Below are 12,250 nucleotides of genomic sequence, written 5' to 3' on the forward strand. Positions count from 1 at the left end.
TAAATGTGTAGTTCTATTTCATCATGTTTTAAAATTGCATATGCCCTGTTTCTACAGATGTTAGGCACCTTCTCGTTTGTTCCTTTGTCCTTTGTAGGCTCTCCTTGAAGCTGTGCTCACTGTCATAGCATTAAAGGGACAATGAATCATAGTGCGGGCTCCAGCAGACTCTAAGTGCCTTCCTTGGCAAGGCTAGAGGGCTCAGTCTGGCTTGTCGTGTATGTGCTGGGAGTTAGCAGGGTCTGTTGTGCTTCACATACTCATCTGAGCAGAGCCTTTTGTGGAACAAAAATACTGAGTTTTGATGCAGTCCAAACTATCCATGCTCGTTTGTGGACAGGACTCTTGGTATATAGTCTAAGAACAAGGTTCTTAGTTAACTTCCTAATGGCTTTTATTTTTGTGGGGTGTGTGTGTGTATGTTTGTGTGTGCATGTTTTGGTCAGCTTCTTTTGATTATGGTGACAGACTAAGGCCGGTGGGTTTTGTTTTGCTATTGCTTTTGCCTGTAGGTGTTCACTTGTATTTGTACCCCTTTATTGTATTGCTTTTGTACCTTTGTCAAAAATTAGCTGCCCATGTTTCATAGGTCCCCTGTTTCTACTACTGATCTGCTATATCAATGTAGTAAGTTCTTTCGTTCTGGGTACTGGGTCTTATCACTTTATTTTTATTTCTTAGTTCATTTTATCCTGTTCTTGTTCTTTAGCATACACTTCTTAGGTAATCTTGCCTTCTTTGATAGAAAAAAAAACAAACAAACAAACTCCTGCTGAGCTTTCAATAGGAATTGTGTTAAATCGCTCTATTAGTTTGGGGAGAATTAGTGTTTGCTTTGTTAAACCTCAGTCCATAAGACAACACTTCTTACCTCTGCCTTGATTCTGCTCGCACAGTTACATAGAACTTAGAATGTAGGCTTGGGATGCTTTTTTTTTTTAAAAAAAAAATTAGATTTGCACCTAATGTTTCTTCCTTTTTATTAGTAGCAATTATTCCTGGGATTTGACTTTGAATCTCACATGCTCATTTATGTTCACTGTGTTCTTGCTGATGAGATTCCTGCCTGCTAATGTGTGTTAGATGTCTGCAGAGAAACCCTGCGGCCCAGGGGTGCCTTTGTCTGTGCTCCTGGGCCTTCCTGGGTAACCAGTTCCTCTAACATCTAACTTATGAGGAGGAACCCAGCCCCGAATGCTCTCTTAGACCTCAGGCTTCCTAACCACACTGCTTTCTTCTTTGTAATCTAATTCTTCCTGTTTTCTCATATGTAAAGTTTTATCTGAATGCAGCGGAGGAGTAAGCCAAAAAGGGGAAAAACATTATAGTCAATTCCACATCCTCAAGCTGAAGCTACAGACATATAGGAACCTTTAATCTAAGTTTATTCATGGTGCTGTTTAATGCACATATACATACACAAATGTACATGTTGCTATATACCAGGCATTTTTGTTGGACTCTGTGCAATTGGGTTACATGTTGCTTGGTACAGGAATGGAGTGCGATGCAGTACTTCTCTTGGGATTTCTGATCACTGTCACCAGTAACAGTTGCTACTTTGTAGGAAACATAACATTAGATAATTTCATAGTAATCTTAAACTCTCTGCAGTTACATTATGAATATTTTACCCATTGGTATTCATCTCAGACTTCCAGTTTGAGTAGCAGGGTATGAGGGTGAGAAGGAGGAGCGATATGCTGATCAAAGAGTGTAAAGACATTTTGAAATCCAAGGGATCCCACAGGATAATCTGTGTAGAACTCAAATGAAGCTCTTTTGAAATTCAGGTCCTTTTCCCCATGATAACGTGTGTTATGGAGTCCTTCATAGTTGTCTGTAACAATCCCCAGATACTTCACTGTTGGGGGTCACACATGGTTTCATAACACAAGAAAATACTGGGTCTTTGTGTGGACTGTCTTGAATTATCTATTACTAAGCATAATTTTCCTGTTTTTTTTTTTAAGAATAAGACATTATTTCTACAAAGTAGGAAGTGTTGGAGAAAGCAGCCCATCTTTCCAAACTGAAGTGTGAAGGAATGCAGAACACATCAGTTAGTGTTTCAAAAGATGAAGAACAAGGCTCTTGAATGACACTTGTCCTGAAGAATTAGAATGTTGTATGGCTTCTAAGAATACTGACAATGATTATCTCACTATACGAACTTCGTATTAGACTAAGCTTGAGGGATGACGGAAGGGCTAGGTGGGTGAGATCTCTTGCTCTGCAAGCATGAGGACCCGAGTTCAAATCTCTACACCCATGTAAAAAAGCTATGCTTGTTTGTAATCTCTGCATTATAGGAGTTAGAACAGAGCATTGCTAGAGCTTACTGCCTCCCAGCCTAGTGCCACACTCAGCTAGACACTCTTTCTCCAGGAAGTAAGTCCGAGAGCAATAGAACAGGACACAAACATCCTCGTTGGCTTGTGCAAGCATGTTGTTATCCTCACACACACAGAGTTATAGTACTGCACCTAAAGTTTCAAATTCCTACCTTCATCTGTATTTTGTCCCTACCAAATTTCTTAAAACATTTCTCTTTTCTTCTAAAGAAACCTTTAGAAGACATGATTGTTTTAATTTCTTAAGGTGTGTTGATGCGTATAAAGGTGAATTTCATATTATTTCTGAAAGCTACGCATTGCCATATTGAAAAGGAAGGACTGGAGTTTGCAGTGGTCAGGAGCTGATGGTGTTTGTCATCCCGAAGGCCAGGAGAGCCGTTGATAAGTGGCTGGACTTTTTGTCATTTAAAGAACAAGCAACTTGAAATCAGGCTAGGTCTGCAACAGTCCTGACATTAGCATTATCCAAGAGAAGGTTCGTTTGTGGGAATTAGGAAAAGCTGATGGGTCATGGGAGTTATATGAAAGACCTCATGTGTTGAGTATGTGCTATACAACTGAGCCACATTTCTTGTCCCAATATTTTGTTTTTAATTGATATTAGATTCAATAAAAGCTTAAAAAGAAGCTTCATATCTTTCTGTTAGAGCCTTTTAAAGTTTTTATTGTATTAATAAAACAGCTTTTAGTGGTTCTGGATTGCTAAAGTATAATGCCTTTTTGTATATAACTTTAAAAATAAAATCTAGTACTTAACTACTTTTAGGAAAGGTGGTGTTATTTAGTTTTTTAAAATTATTTTCAAGTGTATACTTGATTATTTATGTGCATTTTGTGGTCTTTAAAACTTCAGCCAAGATATTTCCGCCATTTTGGTTGGATTTCTGTAAGTTGAGATAACCTCTCTCTCACGTGCAACTTGGCAATATTAATTGAAATCTTAAATATTCCATGCAAGACCAAGCCATTTTACTTTTACAGGGAATAAAACAAATGAGGAGAGATAAATATTCAAAATAATGACTAGGGCAGCATTTCAGCTGTGAAAATTGATGTCCATATAAATAGCCACATGCATATGATTAAATAAATATTAACATTTAAATGTTGTATAGTCATGATGGAAAGGGAAAATTCTTACGAAGGCATCCATATTGTGGGGTTAAAAGGTTTAAAACGGGCAGGGTCTGTAGCTTAGTTGGTAGAGAGTTTGCCAGACATACGTGGAGCTGTGGCTTTGATCCCCAACACTGCGTACGCTGAGCATACTGACACATGCCTATAATCTCAGCTTGGGAAGTAGAGGCAGGAAGATCAGAAGTTCTAGGTCATCGTTGGTTATGTAGTAAGGTCTCAAAAATAAAAATAATTTCAAAAACAAAAGCAAGGCATATGTGTGTGATGTAACCCCATGTGAGAAATGATTCCGCTACTGCAGTGCTTACAGGTAAAAATGAAAGGAACTAAGCTCATGAGAGTTGATTTGACGTTTGTTAGAATTGTTTAGAACAAAAAGATTATTGGTGAAGAAGTGGCCAGAGATTCAGTTCTCTCCACCCGACTTGCCCCCTGATGCCATATTCTCCCAAGGGAAGGGTCATCTTTTCCTAAGTACTACAGAGGTTCACGGGACCAGAATCCCATTTTGACAGTTGTGGCCAAGGCATCTGGATATGAGGGGGCTGTGCTGCAGGAGGCTGCATTCAGTATTCAATTTATATACTTAGTGTTGTTTTTTGTTTTGTTTTTACCATTATTACTATTGCTGAAGTTTGATCCCGGAACCTTATAAATGCTAAACAGGTCCTCTGTAGCTGACCTGTGCCTTGGCTCTTGCTTTTTTCTATTCCTACTTTGGCACTGAGGATTGAACTCTTCGTGCTAGGCAAGCCCTCTACCATTGAGCACCAATCCCCTTCCCCCATTTTTTTTTTTAACATGGTCACAGCGGCCTGGACTAGCCTCACCTTCAGTCTGTAGCCTAACCAGATCACACTTTCTTATCTTCCTGCCTCAGCCTCCTCCAAGTTCTAATTATAGGCCTGTGCCATCAAGTCCAGCGACTGAGCCGGGCGGTGGTGGCGCACGCCTTTAATCCCAGCACTCGGGAGGCAGAGACAGGCGGATCTCTGTGAGTTCGAGGCCAGCCTGGTTTACAAGAGCTAGTTCCAGGACAGGAACCAAAAGCTACGGAGAAACCCTGTCTCGAAAAAATACCCCCCCCCAAAAAGTCCAGCGACTGCATCATTTTAAATGAACAGATATTGTGTTTATAGAGAATACAAAATGAAATAAAATGTATCCATCTAAGACACAGAAATTTATAAATACATTCAATATCAGTGTACTGTAAAAAAATCTCTTCTTTGATAATCAAGCTTGGCTTTCTACCATTGGCATCAGAGAAAAGCCAGTGTGATAATATATATGTACTATTAGTGTGTCAGATTAGAACAACTGTGTCCCTGGAGCTTTCTTCAAATGAGAGTCACCAGAAAGAAAAACTAAGGCGAGAATGGGAAGGCTTCCTGAGGCAAACCAGATACCTGCCATTGGAGCACTGTGACAAGATCAGTTGAGGAGGTGACAGGAAACCCTGTGCACTTACATAGAATCCTCAGACCTCTGGACGCTGCCTCTCTGCACATCAAGAGCCTAGAAACAATGCTGTTTGCTTTTTGTGTTGAGGGGCATGGATTTCCAATCTGTTTTTTGCCAAGTTAACTAACTGAACTTTTCATTCTTGTGCTAGGTGATGGTTGCTGAGGCCCTGAACATTTCTAGAGAGACCTACTTGGCTATTCTGATGGACCGGTCCCACAATGGTCCTGTGATAGTGGGCAGCCCCCAGGGGGGCGTTGATATTGAAGAAGTGGCAGCTTCCAGTCCAGAACTCATCTTTAAGGTATGTTTGATTAGCTGGCCATGTTAACTGATTGTTTGGGTAGTAACTGCTCAGCGTCTAATGTGGAGTCGAAGGCAGGGAACAATGGACCTGAGGCAAGAGGTGTTGAGTCTAAGTGGAAACTGACTGGAAGTCAGGCAGAATTTAAGTGTCCAGCATCCAAAAGCTTTTTCTCCTTCCCTTTCCCCTCTCTGCCTTCTCGTTCCTCCCTGCCTTTTCCTTCCATATCATTTCCTTCTGTCCAACCTGACCCATGAATTAACAACAGGAGAACACTGTTGTGTCCCCGTTTCTGCCAGGTTGCCTCCCTGCCTTTAACCCTGGGTATGGTCCAGACACTGTCTCTTGTGTAACTGGATGTGGGTGAGTCTCTATATTAGTTACTTTTTTTTTTTCTGTGACAAAATCTTGACAAAGTGACTTAAGGGACGGTTCATTGGGGCCCATAGTTTGAGAACGTGGTCCGCCATGGTGCAGAAGGCATGGCGGCAGAGCTTGAGGCGGCAGGTCTCACTCCTCCACAGTCAGGAAGCAGAGGGGATGAATGCTGGTGCTCAGCTCTCTGTCTCCTTTCCTGGCTCCCAACCCTGACCCATGAAATGGTACCTGCCACATTCAGAGTGGGTCTTTGCTCCTCAGTTTGTTTAGCCTAGGGACACCCTCACAAGCCTGTGCAGAGACTTACCTCTTCTGTAATCTAGACCCCATCAAGTAGACAGAAGATATTAAACTTTCCAGACTGTCCACATTGAAATAGGCATTCAGAGGTCCATATCCTGCCCAATTGTTTTCAGTCCTTGAAAAGACTGGTTTTAGAGATCTGTACTCAGATTCAAGTAGGAAGTAAGTCTGTCACAAGCCTTTAACCGCAGTTTTGAAAGTAAGTCATGATGATGCAGTGGTTTCTGCACTAGCATCCTGAGGATTAATTGGAGTGATATGCAGAAATACTCAGGTGCCATTCTTAGCTACTGAACTTTTGAAACTATGAACCGAGTTTTTAATATGGACTCTTAATGTCTAATTCCATTAACATTTTCTACAAGAAATTTTATTTCCTTAGAAATTGTTTTTTCCCCCTTAAATAGGGGAAGAATACTATTCTCTGGATTGGCTTTTCTATATACTGTACCCACACTTCAGTAATTGTTTTAAAAATATTCTCATCAGTATTACATAGATAAATGAACTGCTTTGGAAGTTTAATTGAAGCTTTATACACAGGCTTAGTCATAATGTCTAGCCATTTTCAAAACTCACATTATCTAAAACAATCCCATTTGCTAACATAATGCATGAACTAATGCACATGAAGAGCATTCATTGTTTTCGACAGAACAGCTCTTTGTAGAGTGGAAGTATTATTAATAATTTTCATATGAATAAAGTGCTCAAGTCATAAGATAATATTTAACCTGTGTATGACAACTCCAGACTTAACAGCAGTATTAGGCAGGAAAGCCTTTCTTTGGATGCCTTCCAAAAGATGTCAGAAAAATTAACTGACTAAATATTCATCAATGCCATCTGTGTAGTAATTAAAAGTGAAAACTGGCTTCAGATCATCTTGTCAGCATGCCACCTTGAAGAATTATGTAGTTTTGGAAGGGCTGTTCCATAGCTGGCCTGCTAATTAAAACGTAGCCTATAGGCAGCCAGAGTAGCCTCGCTCAGAGCTTTATGGAAGGGTGCCATACTTTAATTATTCATTTGCCAGTAAATACTAAACGTTCGCTTTGAGGTTTAAATCTTCTTACTTGACTTCTGAATTTTGTTCATTTGATACATTTTTACTAGGAGCAGATTGACATTTTTGAAGGGATAAAGGATAACCAGGCCCAGCGGATGGCAGAAAATCTGGGCTTCCACGGGCCTTTGAAAAATCAGGTACATAAGGCATTGAGCAACAGTATGTATGCCGCATTTCAGAAAATATTGCAGTAGCTTGTTTAATTGCTGCTGATGTTTGTGACTGACAGAAAACAAGGTGATTGTGTTTGAATCTTTCCCCAAATTGTTTAAGATCAAGAAAATATTTCCTGATGTTTTAAGAGGTGATGTTTATGATGTATGTGAATGTATCTGATAAGAGATGTGTGTGTGTATTTATGTGTGTGTGTGTGTGTGTGGTAGAAAGATGTATGTATGAATGTGTATGTGGTAGAGGCATATATATGTACATATATATTGTAGAGATGTGTGTATGTATCTGTGTATATGATACACGTATCTAGATATATACATATGTGTACTGTGTGTAAATGATAGTATATGTTTGTAATTTTATGACGTATATGTGTTTATGGATATATGCATATAATGTGTATGTGTATGCATACATTTGTGTGTTAGAGGTATATATGCATACATATCTATGAGGGGATATGTATGTATGTATAGTACAGGTATGTGTGCAGTTTTATAATATGTATACATACTTATATATGTATGTATATATATGATTGTATATGTGTATACAAATATATAATGCAGGTGTGTTCTATAAATTTATGATATTTATAGAAACAGATATATGCATTTGATAGAGGTTTGTATGTGTGCTCCAAGCCGGTACATAAACTTCATGCTGCTTGTTGATACTTGTTACTGTGGTTTTGAGACAGGGTCTCATATATCTCAGGCTGGTCTTGAACTTCTGAGCCTCATGATCTCACTTCCTGAGCCCTAGGATTATAGGCATGCACCACTATACCTGGTAGACTTGATGCTAGCAATCTAACTAGGGGCTTTGTGCATGGTAGGCAAACATTCTGCTCACTAAACTACAGCCCCAGACTTTTTTTGTAATTTTTTTAAAATTTTGAAATTTTCTTACAGCATTACTGATGATGCTGTTTGACATATACATATACACACACACATACATGTTCATTCTGTTAGAAATTTATTTCCAGCATCTGTATAATAGGAATAATGTACTATCTGAGAAGTATATTGCATTGATTGAGTTCAATACTGTGTGAGAGCAGTTGTTGACAGTACTCCATTAAAGAAGAATTCTCTGCTGGGTTTGCACTTGGTGGTAGAATGCTTGCCTCACACATGTAAGACTCTGAATTTTCTCCTCAGCTCCACAAGTAATCAAGATTATCATTGTGTTTATTAACAATACACATTACTTGACTAATTGCTAGTCTTTTGTAGCCCCTGAGAATACAGAAATCTAATTTATTTTCAAGTTCCTGTTGGAAAATGACATAGTGTTTGGCTTATAACTGACACACAATCTCACCCAGGCATCCTATACCCCTACAAATATCACTGCTCTGTTAACAGTTGTTTTATTTTATTGCTTGGGGTATAATAACAAGAAAAAAGACCCAGTGATGAGAGAAGATTCAGTATTCATTTAGAATATTTTCCTTAGTATTTTATTTATTTGTACGTATGTAATGCATGTGTCATGCTGTGCGTCATCATAGGACTACTTGCAGAGTCATTTCCTCTCTCCAGCATGTGGGCTCTGTGGATTGATCTCCAGGCATGAAGTTTGGCAGGAAGAATCCTTGTCACTGTGTCACCTGGCCAGCCCTATCTTAGTTCTAGCTGTGGTTAGTTGAATCTTTTGAGACATAAAACTTGTATTTAGCATGGGAACAGGGGCTTTTTCCCTGACTTCTTCCTGCCTTCAGCTTTCTGATTTTAATTCTATCTCTGAAAGTGTGATCGTTACAGTGAAGAAGTCAAAGACGGATAAAGTGGATCAAGACTTGAGAAGTGTGTAAGGAAGGGAAGACCACACTCATTAGAAGATGGGAGTGAAAGTAAAGATGGTAGAAGAAAGGCAGGCCTCCCTGCACTAAAACAGCCAGCCTTCAAAAGACAACTAGAGAACAGTATTGCGAGGTGCTATGGAGGCAGTCTGCTCACAGGAAAATGCTGGGCGAATCTTGGGCTCTGTGCTGTATTGATTAGTTTCATGTTGTTAGAATGAGGCTTTTAACTACACTTGCCACTTGAAAATATATATATAAAAGGCTGCTTATGTAGAGATGTTGGTCCCTGAAAGCCAGTCTCTTAGGAAGTCATGGTGTTGCGGTTATTTGGTCCCACATTTGATTCCAAGTGTATTTGGTCACCTGTGTGCATCCTCTGTGTGTACATATGTGTGTTTTTCCATTGTTCTGTAGTCTCTTTGCTAGATCCTATTCCTGATCACAGTAGGCATGTTGCTCAGTGCTGTGCTCTCACCACTCACTGCACAGTACACTACACATGCATATCGTGTACTTCTGAAGCATTTTGGCTGTGTAAGATTAAGTGAAATCAGATGTCTAGGCTATGTACGTTGAATGTTTCTAGGGTATCAGTGATAGTTGTCAGAAGGTAGGAGCGGAATAAAGCTAAATGGGGTAAAAGCTGCCCACCCATTGTTCGATTGCTCAGTATATGAACATAGTAGAGAACTCCACAAATGATAATATTATTAAATATATCCTAAGACACCCTTGCCACCTCCATATGTAAAGAGAAAATTAAGGGTTATTTATAGCTTTTAAATGGCATAAATGTGTCCCTGGTGTCCAAACACTGTTTCCGTATGTGCTGTGCAGAAAAGCAAAGATGAATATGCAGCCTCTCGGGGTCATAAAGTAACCAAATTGCCAAGATATTTTTAAGTTAATTTATCAAGAAAAGGAAAGAAAAAATAAAAACTTTAAGACAGGGTCTTATGGTCACTGGCTAGCTGACATCTTCTAAGGTTTGACTCTTTATTTGCTCACTGAGCGAGCACTGATTGCATGTTACTTACTTTCCTTGGCTATGTCCAAAGTACTGAAAGGTAGCCACTGTTCTCTAGGGACTGATGGACTAGTGGAGGTCATTCTGCAGCCCTAGAATACACGAATTGGGTAGGGAGGGACAAAAAAAAAATGAGAACAAATGAGGTGTGGATGGCTTGGAATTTATTGAGGGATACCCAGTTTGTTTGCACAGTAGGAAGGATGGATGGCCCATGTGCTCAGCAAAGCTGATTGTAGCATGTGTAAAAACAGGAGTCTCTATTCCGGATGCTGCTCTAAGGCATGAGGATTGGTGCAAGGGTGCCATAAGCAGAGGAGACATGTTAGTAAAGCAAGTATTTGTACAGTCTTAGGTCACTGGTCCTGGCATGAAGAGATGATCCAATGCCAAGGGACTGCGTGTACATCTGGCAATGGTTGCCTTGGTTAAATCTGTATTCTGCATAGCTTACTACAAGTTATTTTTTTTAAATTGTTGCATTAGATCTTATTTGTGTTCCTAAAGTTATTTCTACTATGTACTTTGTCTTATTGATGTATTACTCATTAAATCATTTAAGTGTTAGCCAGGTAGGGTAAGTAGGACCCTCCCAGATGCATATATGCATATATACTGCAGCTGTCTAAGTGACAAATCAAAACTTAGACATGGAGTCACATGCATATATTCCCAACTACCTGAGAGGCTATGTCCTAATCCTCTGAGATTGTGGTTGTGAGACCAACACCAGTAACATAAGAGGATCCAATTTCAAAAACAAAGCCCAAGCCCAGAAAGATACTCACTTGCCACATCTTGCACAGCTTGGTCCTCACTCAGACACACATGGAAAACCAGGGTTGAATGGGCTGTGCTTACTCTGATAGAGTAACACCAACTAAGCAAAAGACACAGCAACAAGCCAGAAACTCTCCAGTTGGTTTTATATCCAGCCTCTGATGTAAGAGTCCACTGTAAGGGACATTCTCTGGCTATAAACATCCCTGAGGAAGTTGTGATGCTGGAGGAAGGGATGGGTGATGCTCCGTGCACACTCTGGCAGCATTAGCACACAGACCAAGGGAAGGCTTTGCCAACTCGCATGGGTCTGAGGCACTGCAGTCCTTGACATGTCTCTGCCATGTTCTTGGGGTTTCTGCCCTTCCCCACATTCCATAATTTGTAGTTGACTGGCTTTATAACTTAATATAGTTTAGTGAGCTTCAAAAAGTATCAACATTGAAACTAGGAAACAATAAAATAAATGAGAATAAATTGTGAGATCTTTAAACTACTTCCAAAATGAAATTGACCTTTTGAAAGGTTGGCAAAAGGCCGGAAGCATTGAGACATGAGTGATATGATTGTCCTTAGATTTCCATATGGCAGGAGTAACATAAACCTGGTTGAAAGATGAATGGCAAAGGAGAAACACATTTGTAATTTATATGGAATAAAGAACAAATTTTATTCACATAAAAACACTTCCTTTAAGTTAATGATTAAAAATCCTAAATCTCAACAGGAAAATATACAAAATCCATAGGAAAAAGAAATTCAAATTGTCTTAGGAGCTATAATGATGCTCAGACTCATTGACAATATGAGATTTTCATTAAAGCTCCACACACAATACTTGCTCCCACATGCCATGCCCAGCGTGATGCAGATGCTGGATGGTGCTGTGAGTGAAAGGTCTTTCTGGACTGGCTTATGGGAGTGCAGAGGAGGTCCCTGAGCACTATAATAGAACCATTCAGATTTAATATGCTCTCCGGGTGTGGGGAGATTTCAGTGCTTAAGCACAAGGCACTGAGTTCTATCCTGAGAAATAGCTGGGCATTGTTTCATACACTTGTCATCCAAATGCTGGGGAGGTAGAGACTGGTTGATCCGTGGGTCTTGTTGACTACCCAGTGTAGACAACTTGGTGTGTCTCTAGGCCAACCAGAGAGCCTGTCACAGACAAACAAAAAAACAAAACCAAAATGCATAGTTTAGAGGAACAATTCCCAAGGCCTTTACATGCCATTCATATACATAACACATTTTTCATGTACAAACACATTTGCATACAGCCACAAACATGCAAACACATGCACATAATCATACACATATACAATAAATAATAAATACAGTGTGTCCATCCATTCTGCTCTGCTGTGGGGATTTACCCTATAAATACCTAGTCACATATTACAGAGACAAGAGAGGTGACATTTCAACTAAATGAAGCTATGAG

General features: G+C 39.6%; 1 protein-coding gene across 1 annotated transcript in view; it reads left to right on the forward strand.

Moving 5' to 3' along the window:
* The window catches only part of Suclg2 (succinate-CoA ligase GDP-forming subunit beta), a 271,761-nt gene that overhangs the window by 134,318 nt on the left and 125,193 nt on the right, over positions 1-12,250 (forward strand). Inside the window, exons 5-6 of the mRNA XM_075983395.1 lie at positions 5,110-5,262; positions 7,060-7,149. Of these exons, the coding sequence (XP_075839510.1) occupies positions 5,110-5,262; positions 7,060-7,149 (243 nt within the window). The remainder of the gene's footprint in view (positions 1-5,109; positions 5,263-7,059; positions 7,150-12,250) is intronic.

This window comes from Microtus pennsylvanicus, chromosome 8, assembly GCF_037038515.1.
Source record: "Microtus pennsylvanicus isolate mMicPen1 chromosome 8, mMicPen1.hap1, whole genome shotgun sequence".
NCBI lineage: Eukaryota > Metazoa > Chordata > Mammalia > Rodentia > Cricetidae > Microtus > Microtus pennsylvanicus.